Raw genomic sequence first — 17,019 nt, forward strand, 5'->3', positions numbered from 1 at the left:
ACACTCCTTTCTGTACTTTTATATATACGAAGTTGTCCATGATAAAAGTTAAGTGTGTGTGTGTGAGATATACAAACACCTAATTTCTGTTTCTAAGTATCCTCACTGCCATCACTATTATCCAAGTCACTAATATTCTTTGCCTCAGCTATAATATGGTCTCCCTGGAATCATACTGTGTTCCCAAAAAATAAAAACAGCTAACACATATTGCTCATTCATTAGGAACAAAGCACCATTAACAACTGCTTTATATGCATTACTTTATTCAAACCTCCCAACAATCCTGAAATACTAGAAATATCTCCATTTTACAGATAAAGTAAATGAATGAAACTCAGAAAGGTCAAGTTGCTGAATAATATCACAAAGCTAGAAGGTAACACAGTCAGCTTTCCAGCCCAAGTACAGAGACTCTGACTTTGATATTTGTGCTTTTAGTCACTAACATTATTCCTCTAGTGAAAACCATTAATGTTGCCCATAGAGCAGAGTTCAAATCCTTTCACATGGCCTAACAGTACTTCCAACCACCTTGTCCTGCCCTACATACCCAACCTCCTCACTTCTTTCCACCTCATTCTCTACACTTCAAGCACGTCAGTTGTTTATTTCCAGTTTCCCTTACACTTTGAAGGCTTCTTGAATATTAGAGTCTCTGCCTAAAACAACCTTGCCTACAGAATTCATTCAGCTAACTCCTGTCTTATTCAAGCCTCAGCTTAAAAGATATTCCTCAAAGACTCACCTGAATTCACAAACTAAGTTAGCCACTCCTGATATATATTCCCAGAACATCCTACATTTTCCTTTCCCTAATCCCATAATTCCTGTAATTATTTCTTCGATGTTTTCCTTTCCACCTCATTATACTAGCCTTGAAGTCAGTGAAGCCATTTTTCTTATTTGCCACTGTATTCTCAGCACTTAGTGATGTTGTTCTACACACAGTAGTTGTTCATTAATTAATAAATTATGAGAAGGGAATAAAAGAGGTACAAAGGAGAAAACGTACAAATCAGGCAAACTCAATATCTAAAAATAAGATGATGAAGGTCACAATGGGGTTTGCCTTTTAGAGTGGCTAGGGGTGCTAATGCTGGGAGTAGGCATAAAGAGAACTTCAGGGTTACAAGATATGCTCTAGATGCCGAGCTTTTATGATTAAGATCACAAACATTTTTAAACTACAAAATGGAAGACTTATGTACTTTTACTATATAGCAATTATACCTCAATAAAAAGGGAAAGAGAGGAAAGGGTCAGGAACAAGAAAAGGGAAAAAAAAGAGAGGAAGAGAGGCATTTCCAGGTGACATAAGCTTCAAAAGAGAGAAACTGTATAAGCCTGAATAGAAATGGGAGAGACATGTCTCTAGATGTGGCAATGTGGAGATCAAAGAAAGCCACTCACATTGATGGCTCTGAGATCTAATGACTAAGGAAAAGTAAATAATGCTCGTTTGAATGGGTGAAAATTTTTCTCTAGAGGAAAAAAACAGAGTTAAAGCAAGGTTGGGAGAAACCATGGAGGGAAAAAATTTCTATTGTGAAGAGATTAAGGGTATTAGGCCTGTAACTGATAAAAATTCCAGATGGCACAACCATTGAACAAGCTGATTTTTAAAAGAAAATATTTATACAAATCATAAAAACATACCTTTGTTGCATACGTAGGTTTTTCTATTGCTTCATCACCAATAAAGAAGTCTAGGTCATCAACACCTTTCATCACCCGCCTTTGAGCTTGATCACCCACTTTTGCGGACTCCTTAATAGCAATACCTTGAAAGTAAGTTATTTATACATATCAAAGTTTGCTTTTTTTAAATGAGATAAAAATTTTAACTTAGATTTCTTCCATTGAAAAGTACTATTAAAACATGATCTAACATACTTAAATTGTTAAAGTAAATCACAGAAGTAATTTATGAAATTGATGACAAAACTTGCTTTAACACAATGAAATCTCAACTTCCATTCAGAGACAAAGGCTTCAAGTGTAAAAAGCCAAAAAAAGAAATACTGCTGTGGGAATGTTTCAATTATATTTTTTAAAACTATGTAAGATCTATTTTGATTTGAGTAAAATTACAATCCACCAAGTCAATATATGCTTGATGGACAATCAGAAAGAAAAAACTGAAAACACTAACAAATGAAAATAGGAAAACTGGAAGAAGAATTTTTTTTTTTAAAGCTTTCTTCCTATTTGCACTATTATGGACTGGCAATTTAAAAATAACACTGGCATACGGTTCTGTTAAACTTTAATCACACATACAAAGGCAAATTTCAAATCATTTAGATAAAACCCACAATAATCCCCTTAATTAATTTTAGAAACCCAACACAGTTTTTTTTTAATTGATTATTTATTCATTCATTCATTCATTCATTCATGAGAGAGACACACAGAGGGAGAAGCATGCTCCCTGCAGGGAGCCCAATGTGAGTCTCAATCCCAGGACCCTGAGCCCAATGTGAGTCTCAATCCCAGGACTCTGGGATCACGTCTTAAACCAAGGCAGACACTCAATCACTGAGCCACCCAGGCAACCCGAACCAGCACAGTTCTCAACCTAAAACTTGCTATATATTTTTTAAGTTATAAATTTCTGAATGTGTTGAGTTAAGCAGTCATTCATTCAAAATAATTACCTGCATGCACTTAAGTTGATCTAGCATTCAACTGTTACACTTTCACTTAATTATATCCTAAATAAGATGGTTAGAAAATACTGAAGGAATGACATTCTAAATCCAATCTACTCCTTCAAAATGTTAGAAAGCTTTTCTGGTAATTTATTTGTAATGTACATATACACCCAGATGGCTCACTATACCTTTCCTGAAAAATAAAGATGTATGCAAATAACCTTGAACCACATAAACAAGCTTTGCAAATCAAGTATCTGTGCTTATCAGTGGCAATCAACTGTATCTGCTGATTCTAAGCACCGGACTTGCAGCATTAAGATTGGTTGAAAAACTCCAAAATCAAAACTCTTCTTTCAGTAGACAAATGTATTTTTTAACACGATGCAACTTCTCCTAAGACAATGATAACTAAAATTGCATATTTTGGCAAAGAGATGAAAATAGAGACTAGATACAAGGGTGATGTGCTCCTAAGCTTCAAAAGATCAAGATTTTATGGGTCTCCAACAAAGACAACACAGCCACTTAAGAACATAAAACATCAGTAATCTCATGAAATACATGTTTAATCACAACATAACACTTTATAATAGATTATAAATCATGAAAGAACAAAAGCAGCATTTTATGGGTTGAATTTTCTCCCCCAAAGGTATGATGGAAGTCCTAACCCCAGTACCTCAGAATGTGACCTTATCTGGAAATAGGGTCTTTGAATTAAAATGAGATTATTAGGGTGGGCCCTCATCCATGATGACTGTTGTCCTTATAAAAAAACGAAATCTTGACTCAGCCACATAGAGAAGCCAATGTAAAGACAGAGAAAAGATAGCCACGTGACTGGGACGATGCATACACAAGTACAGTAACACCAAGCATTGTCGGCAAGCATCAGAAGCTAGGAGAGGAAGGAGGGTTTTTCCTCTAGAGCTGTGAGCAAGATCATGGCTCTGCTGACACCTGATTTTGAACTTCTAGCCACCAGAACTTTAAGTTTCTAATGTTTTAAGACACCTAGTTTTTGGCTTTTATTATGATGGCCTTAGGAAACTAACATATACATTAGGGTCTAACACTAAACTCAAATGTAACCAAAGTCAACTATAGGTCCACAAGAGTACTTCCATATTAGTCAGCAAAAAAGCCAGTATTTGTCACCAAATTCTTAAAATAAACATCAATATATTCATACATAAATGTGGGAGAAAAGTAAAACAAAACAAAACAGCAAACCTGTCCTTCAGAATGGAAAACAAAACATGCATAAATAAAACATAAGGAAAGGACAAAAGTACCATCAAACTAAGACCACTATCATCACGTGAATGAGCTATTTCATCAGTATCACCTAAAATCTATTCTATGAATTAGATTTAGGTAGTAGCTTAAATTCTTTTTTCCTCTTCTTTTTAAATTGAAGTATAATGGACATGTTATATTAGTTTCATATATATAATGTACTCATTCGACAATTCTACACATTATTCAACATTCACCATGGTAAGTGTAGTCACCTGATCTGTCACTGTACAATGCTTTCACAGGATTACTGACTATATTCCCTATGCTGTACTTTTCATCTCCATGACTTACTTATTTTATAACTGAAAGTTTGTACCACGTGGTAGTAGCTTAAGTTCTACATCAATTCATAATTAAGTATACCAAAAGCGTATCAGAAGTATAAAGTCCAACAGGCTACTAGAGAGTTAAATTTTTTAAAAAATACATACACATATGTGTATATGTGTGTGTATATAAACAAAAGTTCCCCTTTTAAATACAATTTTGACCGTGTATTTCTATTTCATGTTTAATTTTGTTCTTGCTGTATTGATACAAAATCACTGGCCTACTTATGTCCAACGAGTGTCCATTTGAGACTAAAGATCTGCAGTTTTGGACAAGCTTAATAATTTCTAACTGGTTCTCAACTTCACTGACTTGAAACCTAAGCTGTTCTCACTACTTTGCATGTTTATTTTTCCACTTTCTTATTTTCATTAAGAAGAATACAATACACAAAAATACTCAGTTGCATAACTACTGTGTAAAAATGGTGACACTAAGAATTAGCATCACTGAGCAATGGCTCCAAAAGTTTTTCATCCACTATGTTCAAGTCTTCACACAGCAGTAGGACAAGCAGATCAGAAGTTTTGCCATATAACATACAAAAGGTAAACCACTTGAAAGTTGAAAGTACAGAAGTATGTCCATCAAGAACCAGACGCATAATCCATGCTAACAAATGAGAACACTAACAAACCAAGTGTGAGAATATTTTTTAAAAACTACTAACTACTGAAAGTCAATGGTCAGCCTAAAGGGTAGTCAACCACAATAGGACAAAACAAAAACAGTGAAAGTCTAAGTTACAAGACATTAAAAAACAGCTGAAGTCAACCTCTCCAAAATGAGATGGCATCCTTATTTTGAAACATGGACTCTCATCAGGGTTGTCAATAAGCGCAGGCCTGGCAAATGGTAATCATGTCCACACATTAAAGAATAGTCTTAATAGGTGTGGGATGGAGAATGCACTACTTAATATTTATATCCGCACAGTGTTTGTTAACAGCAGTATCCTCAGCAGAAAACTGTTTAATTATCAGCTCATTTATTTTTGTCTTTAAAAAGAGACGATTGGTAAATTTGATAAAACAGCTAAAATGAATGTTGACAGGTGTGGAAATGAGGTCACACTCATCAAACTATGTTTTTAAAACATAAAGTCTCATACAGTGTCAGAAACAATTATCTTTTTACTTTATTACAAAAATGATATTTAAATCAACTTATTTGTGACTTAAAAAAAGAATACTTACAGGAAGGGATGATAAACTGTGGTTCTGTGTTTCCAGCATATCCTAGTTTTGTATATCTACAAAACAAAAAGGAAAATTTTAAGGATTTCCCTATAAAAAAAATAAAATAAAAAAAAAGGATTTCCCTAGTATCTTAGCAATTATGAATTTATTTCTCACATTTCCATTTGCTATGAAGATTCCTCTGTGAGTAAATATACAAAATCCCATAGCTTCAATGCATTTAAACTTCCCTACTTTCCAAAGTCATACCAAAAGTATACCCAAAGCTTTTTTTTTTTTTAAGATTTATTTATTTACTCATGAAAGACACACAGAGAGAGAAGCAGAGACACAGGCAGAAGGAGAAGTAGACCCCCTGCAAGGAGCCCAATGCAGGACTCCAGTCCCAAATCCTGGGATCACACCCTGAGCCAAAGGCATAGGCTCAAGTGCTGAGCCACCAAGCAGTCCCTACCCACAGCTTTTAATAAGAAATTCCACTTCTAGAAACTGATCCTGAGGGAAAATTCACTCATATGTGAAATAACATAACAAAACTATTTGCTACAATCTTACTTATAACAGCAAGAGACTTAAAGTAACTTAATAAAAATGAAATGAGAAACCAAATATGCTAAATTTATACTGTTGTATGATGTAGCTATTAAAAAGATTGAAAAAACTCTTTATGGACTAATGCAGAACTATCTCCAAAGTGTGTTAACTGAACAAAGTAAGGAACAGAACAATGTTTCAAGTATGCTATATTTGTACAAAAGTAAGGGAGAGGGATAAGGACATATAAAATATATTTGACTGTACAGGCACAGAGCATCTCTGGAAGAATATAAAGCTATCAGTAATTCTGCTGGTCTCCAAGGAGGGAACTAGGTAGGTGACAGGAAGGGGTAACACGGAGTTTTTTTATTGCTTATTTTTTCATACCATTTGAATGAATTACTACTATTCAAATTAAGTAATTTTTAAAGGTTTTGCCACAGTGGATTCAGCCTATATTCTTACAATAACAAAATAATGGCAACAATGATGATCAGGAACTATAAAAGCTAATAAGCTTTTTAGTAAGTTCCATGTTGTGGGCTGTATAGAAGATAGGTGGACTTTTTCTATGGCTATGCATGAAAACCTATTAAATATGAGCAGGCTTTAAAGAGAAAGTAACAACATTTTATATTATTCCATATTCAAACTCACTGCTAAACAGCAGGCAGGTGAACTGCTGTGAAATTCTTAGATTCTAATAATATCTGCAAATTTTTTACTAATTAAAAAAAAAAAAGCTCTCTTTAGGAGATATTTTAGTCCCAAAACTAAGTTCAAAAACTAAGAATGCCAAATATGCTAAATTGTTAAAAATAAGGAGAAAACATAAACGGATCCAAATGTGATATGCTCTGACTAAACCTCTTCCAAGATTCCCCACTGCCCACATTTAAAAAATAAACAAACAAAACTTTGCAAGGCATACAAAAGAGCTCCTTTAATATTTGGCTTCTGACCACCCTTCCCAGAAGCCTTGACACACTACAGGAGTCTCCCTAACCATAGAACTGCTCACAGTTTCTGGACAGACCAACTCATTTCATGCCAGGAGCCAATATTAACAGTGTTAATATTACCACTGTTCCAACTACAGAAGATGTTCTCCTCCCAATGCTGAATGCATTACCCACCCTGAAAAATTCAAGTATCAATGTCTCTATATGAAAACCTTTTTTAACCTTCCAACAGTATACTTTGGAACTGACATATCTTATTACAACAAAGACTTAAAAAGCAAGACAATCTAAAACTGAGCCACATCACCCTAAAAGTCTACTCTAACACTTACTGGAAGGATGAATACCTAATTATTTCATCTAATCCCTCCACTTTTTTTTTGTTTGTTTACCATTAGTCACCATAGCAGTTCAAGTCATTATACACAATACCTAACAGAACAGAATGCCTTATTCTATGACCCCTACAAATAGAATAATCTCTCGAAAAATTACTGCCTAACTCAGAAATCTTGAAATGAAGCTGTACTGCCTACAAGATTAAGTACAAACTTGTTCCCGTTTCTATAAAATGATTCGTTGTAATTCCTAAAGTCCCTTTCAGATAAAAAAAAAAAAAACATATATATATATATATATTATTCTGATGCCTTCAGCTGAATATTAAGGTTACTTCACAATAAGCCCCAATTAAAGTTTTTAAGTGTCTTCCATCACTTGCTTCCATGAACTCAGCTCAAAGCACTTTTATTACTCACTTTCCTCTAAATGACTTGCATTTTCCCCATCACATGTTATCTGTGCTTACATTGCACCCTCTCAAAAAGCTCTCACCACAACTTAGAGGACTCCTCCATGAAGTCCTTCCTGATCATTTTAACTATTTGCCATTCAATAAACTCTATTTCAATAACCACTCTATACAAGCCTGTGGTTATTTTCATGCACATACACACCATCTCCCAAATATGGCAGTCAGATATTTGAAGTAGAAACCGTATTACAGTAGAAATTCCCTCAATGAAACTTCCATTTATCAAGTTCACCAGATTAATCAATACTCCATTCCTGATCAAAATCAAATTTCATAGGTAGAGTATATTCAGCAAACACTTCCAGAACAAACACCAAAATTAGAATCTAATGAATACAGAACAGTCATATATCAAAACAAATGAAAAAAACAAAAAAACAAAAAACAAATGTGCTTTCCCCAAAACACAAAAATAACTACCTAGAGTATATTGATTACATGGATATACCACAACATTTCATCATTTCTACTATAAATATAGTAGAAATAGCCAAACAATTTTCTAATTTTGGGAGGGAAACAGCCAAATATATTTACCAATGTTCTACTGCCCTGGATTTAAAATTTAATTAAGATTTGGAGCATTTAGGTGGCTCAGTCAGTTGAGCAGCTGCCTTCAGGTCGGGTCATGATCCCAAGGTACTGGGATTAAGTCCCACATGGGTGTGGGGGGTGTCCCTGCTTTGCAGGGAGCCAGCTTATCCCAATATCTATCTATCTATCTATCTATCTATCTATCTATCTATATCTGTCAAATACATAAAATCTTTAAAATTAAAAAGTTTTTTAAAAATAAAATTTAAATAAGATCTCAAAGAAACAAAATCATCTGGATCACTGGATACAAACTGCTAAACTGTAGTATTTGATGATTTTCCAATTTTAAGAACTATGAAGGGAAATGTCCCACTTTATTGACCCTTAAAAATGGTGGTTAGCCTCTAAAAATTAACTTGGCTCCTAGCTTGAACAGAAATGCTTGTGGTATAGAATACAATCTTAAAAAAAGAGAACGTCGTATCCTAAAATCTAGAAATGATTTCTTGAGTTGGATTGAACTAAAAAAAAGTCACATTTTCTCTAGTGGAGTGAGAACCAAATGATAATAAAGGATATGACTCTTCAAAATCATTCTCTTGGGGTGCCTGGGTGGCTCAGTCAGTTAAGGGCCCGACTCTTGGTTTCATCTCAGGTCATGATATTATGGTCAAGGGATCAAGTCCCACGCTGGGCTCTGTGTTCAGCAGGGAGTCTGCTTGAAGATTCTCTCTCCCTCTCTGCCCCCACCCTCACGTGTGCATGCTCTCTCTCTAAAAATAAATAAATCTTTAAAACCACTCTCTTATACTATTAGCAAACTTTAAAAACTGTTTTTGAAAACTGAGCTTTGAAAATACTCAAAAAAATTAACAAAATCAAAGTTCAGAAAGTATATAGAAAAAAGTAACAAAAATTTTAGAAAATAAGGACTACAGAACTCTGAAACTTAAAAAAGATATTGTAATATTCATATAAAAAACATTTTAATGTTTCTATGTGAGTAGAGAAGTATTTAGATAGGGAAAGGAGAGATGAGAGATATAGAGTCTAGGAAGACCTAAAGAAACTATTGAGCTGAGTTATAGGAAGAGCTAAAACAGTACATTAAACGTACACAAAAAATGGTAATTCTGAAGAACATGTAAGAATAAACAGGGAAAGATTTGGGTATAGCTATAAGAAATTTGCTTTTATTAAACTTCACTTAAACTTTCTTTATATAAGAAAAACGACAAATGATTAAAGATACTAAGTACCAAATTTGTTTAAAACTTTCAAATTAAAGTTTTTCAAATATAAAGTAGCTTCCATTAACCTAATTCTGTCAGATTTTACACCTGAAATGGCTAATTTGATTAATACATTTTTATACTGCAGTCTCAAAATTCTTGATAGTTATCACAGAGAAGAAGCTGTACAAGTATATGAGAGAAGAGTTTCTCTCACTTTTTCTGACTTAACTCCTTTTTCTCAATTAGTTGGCATTTGATACCTTGAACTCTCTATAACTTAAGGATGTGTTCACTGTATTTAAACTAAAAGTTCTTTGTTTTCATTGACACACACAAATTCAGATTTTATAATAATGCAAATACATTTCAAATCAATCTAACTTTTTCATACTAAGACTTTCTTAAACTATACATACAAAACAAAACAAAACAAACAAACAAAAAAAAACATACATACAAGTTCCATTTCAGGAACTGAAATGAAAAAGTTCTTAAGATGGAGGTGACAGTTGTAATACAACGTGAATATAATTATGCCATTAAGCTGTATACCTAACAATGTTCTTATGTTGTGTATATTTTATCACAATTTTTTAAAAAACTAAACTGTAGCTACCTGGAAAAAATTCAACTGGGTATATATCATATATGGTAAAGTAATATAAATCTAAATGCATCAAAGATTAAAAAGGAAGAAATGTTAAACATAAACTTTAAAAGAAAATATAGGGTAATTTATTTATAACCCTGGAGTAGAAGAGGCTTTCTAATTATAATTTAAAATCCAGACATTAAACACTGAAGAAGATATTTCAACTATGTAAAAATTAAAAACTTCTTCACAAAAGCATACCAAAGTAGCCAAAAGAAAAACAGTCTTGTTCTCAAAGATAAAGAATTAGTCCCCCTAATATATATATATATATATATATATATATATATATATATATGATACTCAAATGGCGATGATAAGGAGAAGAGGGAAATAAAGAGGAAAAGGAAGGAAGAAAAGGAAAAGACAAAAGACAGTAGCCATTTGAAGAAAGAAATAAAAATGGCTATAAATGAAAAGGTGCTTAACTTCTTGGGGTTACAAAAAATACAGATTAAAAGTACATGGAGGTAATATTCATAACGTTCACAGTTGGAATGCAAAATGATAGTTATTTTGGAAAACGCTCAAACATTAACTTACCATATGACCCAGCAATTCTACTTCTAGGTACATATCCAAAAATAAAAAAAATAGAAACATATGTCTACATAAAGATGTGTGCACATTTGTTCAAAACAGCATTATTCATAATGGCCCAAAACTGTGAGCAAAACATGTTCATCAACAAGAAAATAGATAAACAAGGGTGATATATTCACATAAACCAAAATTATTCCACACATGAAAAAATTTAAAATGTAAACCATTCTCCAAGGAAAAGTATTCAATAGAAGACAAAATGACCCAAATATTATAATTATCATAGAATGGAAAGCAGCTCTATCACAATGAAATAAAGAAAAGTGCACTTGTAATGACTAATAACATAATAAACATCACCAGAAACTCTAAAACTATATAAAGAACAAATGGAATTCTAAAACCAAACAATGGGGATCCCTGGGTGGCGCAGCGGTTTGGCGCCTGCCTTTGGCCCAGGGCGCGATTCTGGAGACCCGGGATCGAATCCCACATCGGGCTCCCGGTGCATGGAGCCTGCTTCTCCCTCTGCCTGTGTCTCTGCCTCTCTCTCTCTCTCTCTGTGACTATCATAAATAAATAAATAATTAAAAATAAATAAATAAATAAAACCAAACAATGCAATATTAGATATAAAAAAAATAAATGGATGAACTAAACAACATTACACAGGTAACAGCAGAAATACTCAGTGAACCTGAAGACAGATCAGCAGAAATTATCTAATCTGAAAAAAGAGGGAAAACAAAACCAAGAGACATGAAGAAAAACTTTTTTTATGTCAATCGTAAACAAATTTACATTTATATGTAAAATAAAAATAAAAATTATACATCAAGAACAATTCTATTGCACAATGCTAGAACATGAATACATTTTTTTCTTCTGGAAAGTGACAAAAGAAACAATAAATTGTGACTGTCTCCAGATAGCAAAATGAAGAAAAGGGAAAATTTTGTTTTCTAAATTTACACTATTCTGTCTTAAATGATCTAACCATACATGTTACTTTAGGTAAAAGAATTTTTGAATAACATTTGCCCATTATTAAAATTTTAATAAATAACAACACGGAAAAAATACTAATATAAACTTCCCAGCATGCCTATATCCCCTAGCCACCTAGTTGCCATCCCAAGAGTAAATCACTTACATATACCAGAGATAATTCATGCATCAACATACATATGTATTAGTCTGATTTAAAACATGTCACTGAGTTATCTGAGTAGTCGAATTATGAATCTACTTAACTTTATACTTCCCTATATTTAAAAAGAAAGTATCATTTTCTAAATAGTTTTTAGAAAGCCATCATAAAATGAAAAAGGCAAAGCTATCCTACCTAAGGTTTATGAAACTCATAAGCACAATACAGTATTTTGGAAAACTAAAGCAAAATTTTCCTTTGTGACCCAAGGCACCACTATACAGTACTAAACAGGGAGGAAAACCTTCCCTGCACAATGCAGCAATGAAAAAACTCTCCAATGCTGATTTTGGCCAGCAAGGATAGAAAGGGAATCAGAAATGGCATAGAGAAGGGAATATAGAAGAGAATTCAAAAAGCACTTTTGAAGTTATCAAAGACTTGGTGACTAAGAAGAATAGTAGTGGAAATATAATAAAGTTACAAGACAGTAATCACCTGCACTGGGAGAAATGAATGGCAAAAAACAAATGAGATTTATGTAAGAAATGGTTGGTCTATCATGGTCCTAACTGCCTCTAGGGTAGGCGAAAGCAGATTTAGGAATAGTTATCAGTAACACACTCTCACTCTTAAAAAGTAATGAAACAAATATGATAAAATGTTAGCAGGCAATAATTCTGATAAATTAGGACTATCTATTCTATGATTCATTTTACTTTTCTAAAAGGAAAGAATTCTTTTAAGGAAAGAATGTTTTCAAGTAGTAAAACCAGTTACGCTAGTTAAAAACATTAGCATCCCTTATGTTGAATATTATTTTTAACTCTGCTGGGTATTTTTTTAATTCTGCGAATTCAAGTTTTACTTATTAAAAGCATGTAGTTGGGCAGCCCCGGTGGCTCAGTGGTTTAGCGCCACCTGCAGCCGAGGGCCTGGTCCTGGAGTCCTGGGATCGAGTCCCATGTCAGGCTCTCTGCATGGAGCCTGCTTCTCCCTCTGCCTGTGTCTCTGCCTCTCTCTCTCTCTGTGTCTATTATGAATAAATAAAATAAAATTTAAAAAAATAAAAAATAAATGCATGTAGTTGATGGAGTACTTTTACTTAATATAATGGTTCATATTTCTTTTTCTTTTGAGGAACATCTCATAGCAAAAAGTTACTTGAGTATTCCCATACATTATTGATACTGAAACACTAAATAGGAACAAAATCTTAAAAAAAAAAATACAGTTCATAATGAACTGGAATAAAAAGCTACAAAAAAATCATTCTAGAAAAGAACAAACATATATTGAAGTTATTACAGTAAATACGGTTAATAACCCTACAGCCTATGTAAGGGATAAACAGCACTAGAATTTTAACTTTCCATATTTCTACAATCTTAAACTATGGTTTAATGAACATATAAGACCCTCAAACTTTAGGATGGAAAGAACCTTAATAATCTAGTCCAATCCATTTTTGAAAATTTCTTGGCATTCACAACTGCTAAAGCTTAAAGAATTCTACCTCAATATGACCAACTTCCACCTTTACTGTATCATCAAAGTATAGATTAAGCCTAATTATCAAATTTTAAATGGAAATGGAATTTGTAAACTTCCACTAAAAATGGAAGTTTACAAATGAATCCCACTGTTTAATAACTTCTACAACACCCCAATTTTCAGCTTAGGTAGTACAGTTTTCTTTGTACTTCTAGTGTTAGAAACTTTTAGAATAATACCGTGGCGAATTCACAGAGAATATTGGCTATAAAGATAATTAGCAATTATTTGAAGAGCATTTCCAATGCTCTTCTCGTTAAAGTCAGTGTTTAAAGTGACACAAAAAAAATACTAAAACTGTTGTGTGGAAGAAACTGGACTCCTTTGTGTCAATAGAAATGACATTCTACCAGTCCTTTTAGGTCTAAATCTTAAAAGCTAACTCCTTTTCACTAATGGGGAAGAAAGAATATGGACCTTTAGGATCAAAAAGTCATGAGTGAAATATTTGTTCCACCATTTACTAAAAATGATCAGAGACTTCATTCCTAATTCATAAGGAATAAAACTGACTTCACAAGACTGTTACGAGGATTAAGAAAAGATAACAGTAGATGACACTAAGTATTCAGTAAACCCCTTCACCTGCAGGCCATTTGCCTTTATCCAGGAGCCAGCCTCCTTTTACTCCTCTACCCATCCCTATAATTATTCTTTCAAAGACTCAGGTTTTCCCGACCTCTTTGCTAGTACAGAAGTCTTACTATCCATCACCTGAAGATGTAGATTTCCATTTATATGAAATGACCACAACAGCCAAATCCATAAAGACAGGAAGTCAATTAGTAGCTCTCAGGGCTGAAGGCAGGGAGAATGGAGCACTGTTAGTGGGTATGAGATTCTTTTGGGGTTGATGAAAACATTCTACAGTTGCATGAACTTGCAAATTATACACTTTAAAAACGAAATTTTACCGTATGTGAATCATCTCAATAGACCTGCTTTAAGACAGAATAAAACACGAAACTCAGACTTATACTGCCTAAGTTTAATTTTTATGAATCTCCTACTTAACGATCTACACAACATACTGCTAATCAAATCAATTCTAAATGAGTGTTTCCCATCTAAAATCCTTCCAAAATAACGCAAGATATAAATAAATAAAATTAACTACCTGCTGTCCCACAGCTCCAATAGGGTCAATTCCAAGTAGGGCAATCTCCTAACTGGTAGCCTTCCTCAAATATTTTGAAATTCCTGCCTGACTTCCCTTCACCAATAAAATATTTATTGAGCATTATTAAATACTATGCATAAGGCCATAACTTGGAGAGAGAGTGAACAAAAAAGACATCTTGCCATCATAAAGCTTCCAATTTAGCTTCCGTTAACAAAGTTTCCCTTCTCTGCCATCTATCATATCCTACTTATGCTTTTCCAAGAGTCTGAACAAGTTCAGCTCCTTCATAAATCATCCTCCAAATACAACAGCCTTTATTTATCTCCCAAATTAAATACTAATATGCCATCTTTAGTTACTTCACATAGTTTCATCTCTGGAACTAAATTGTGAGCCTAAACAATAAAATATGCCATAGCTTTCTGTATATGCCATAGGATTCAGCATAGAACTGAGAATTCAAACAGTGAACTAAGTAGTTAATTACTTGCAGTACCTTTTTATAGTCATTTTAACTATAGCTGCCATTGTTACTGTATGTCAATTATTTTGCTATGTGCTTTATATTATCCCTAATTAACAAAACCATGCAAAACAGATGTTTACATTTTAGAAAACAGCACCTCACAGAAGAAACCACTGCAAAGAAATACTGAAGCTAGATATAAACTCAAGTTAATCTATCAGCTTGCAAAGTCAAGGTCTTTTGTACTTTACCGTCTCCTTTAAAAATAAGTAGGGTTTTTTTGTTTGTTTCTGGTTTTTTTTTTTTTTTTTTTTTTTTTTTACAAAACAAGGTTTATTTAGAAGCAGGAGTGCTGTCCAGTATACAGTACAAACTCCGGGGATCAACAAGCCTGGGAACCGCGGTCCCCCCCCAGGGAGGGTCTCCTTCGGGGTCAGAGCTGCCCTGGGAGAGCGGCGAGACCTGAGGTCGTCCCGGGGCGGCCCACCAGGGGGCAGACACGCTCCACCGCCTCGGAGGCCGGGGGCAGGGCCTGGGCAGGGGCAGGGCCTGGGCAGGGGCAGGGGCAGGGCCCGGGGCAGCCTGACATCAGACTCCAAGGGAATCCTGGTTTCTGGGAAGCTCTTTCTCTTCATGGTACTGGCTGGACTCGCCTACCATCCAGGTGCTCAGATCCAAGTCCAGCCCCGAGTCCAGTGGAATTTTCAACAAGGGATCCAAGTACCCGGGACCCGGCTGGCTTGTCCAGGAGCACCCCACCACCCCACCCCACCCCCGTTCCTTCCAGAATTCGGTCAAGGCCGCACAAGTCCATCCGTCTATACGTGCTCTCCAGGGCTCCGGGTGCGTGTCTGGGGGAAGCGGGCTGACCCTTTAACGGGAAACTACTACTTATTCCAAAACAAACCAGAGAAAAAACTAACAGTATAGTTTATCATGCTAGTTATGTGATCTGTGGCAAGTAATTTACACTGTGTCAGTTTCATTTATAAGAGACAATAACCGTACCCACCTCACACAATTAAGGTATCGAATGAACACATGTAAAGCAATTAGAACAGTGCCTGGCACACAGTATGCACTAGATAACTGTTGGTTATTATTTTTATCTCATAAATTACCATAATGAGGTCACCAAATATACTTCCTACTCTCAAAAACTTGGTTTATGATAGATTATGGCTTCATACTACCTACAACATAAATACCAAAGTAGTACAGAATTCAAGGACTTTCAGACCTCCATAATCCAGCTCCAACATATCTTTTTAATTCAACTCAAGAAGGATTTACTGAGCACCTATCATACATCAGACACTTTCACTACTTTTTTATACCATATCAAACATTTGACTACTTTTCTATACCATATTAAACATTACTATTTCCTTGTTCCATAAAAACCTAACATATCCAAATTTAACCTATACTTTTCCAACTCATTTTGTTTCCTCCCACTGTTCTCTGACCTGGTATACTAGTCTTATTTCTGCCTATTAATCCTTGAGTCATCCTTAAAGACCTAATTCAGTTATTATCTCTACCAGGAAGCCTTTTTTCATCATCCCAGGTGAAATTAAGTTTTCCTTCACCTATTGTTCCAAAAAGTTTCATTTATACCTGCCAGAGCATTTACCATATTGTTATTATTATGTACATGTAATCTTCCTAAAGGCAAGCACCATTTCCTAATCACCCTTATGTTCCCCACAACAAAAGTATGCATTCCCACAGATACCTACTAGAGTTACTGAAAACCAATTTTTCCAACTACCAACAAAAGAGATGCAAAAGCTACTCCTTGCCTACTACCTTTTGGTTAATAACTAAATATAGACAGTCCATCACCTTCTGAAAAAGAGGGAAAAAATGCAGCTCAAATTCTGGTTTACTGTGAGAAAAAAAAAAGCTTAAAGAAATAGCCTATCGTATCACTGCATTTATCAAGTAGGTCC

General features: G+C 34.4%; 1 protein-coding gene across 1 annotated transcript in view; it reads right to left on the reverse strand.

The window, feature by feature from the left end:
- Positions 1–17,019, reverse strand: part of ACTR3 (actin related protein 3) — a 57,433-nt gene that overhangs the window by 29,364 nt on the left and 11,050 nt on the right. The window contains exons 2-3 of the mRNA XM_077861462.1: positions 5,489–5,544; positions 1,660–1,784 (exon numbers count right to left, since the gene is read on the reverse strand). Coding sequence (XP_077717588.1) covers positions 1,660–1,784; positions 5,489–5,544 — 181 coding nt within the window. The remainder of the gene's footprint in view (positions 1–1,659; positions 1,785–5,488; positions 5,545–17,019) is intronic.

Source organism: Canis aureus, chromosome 20 (genome assembly GCF_053574225.1).
Source record: "Canis aureus isolate CA01 chromosome 20, VMU_Caureus_v.1.0, whole genome shotgun sequence".
NCBI classification, from domain to species: Eukaryota; Metazoa; Chordata; class Mammalia; order Carnivora; family Canidae; genus Canis; species Canis aureus.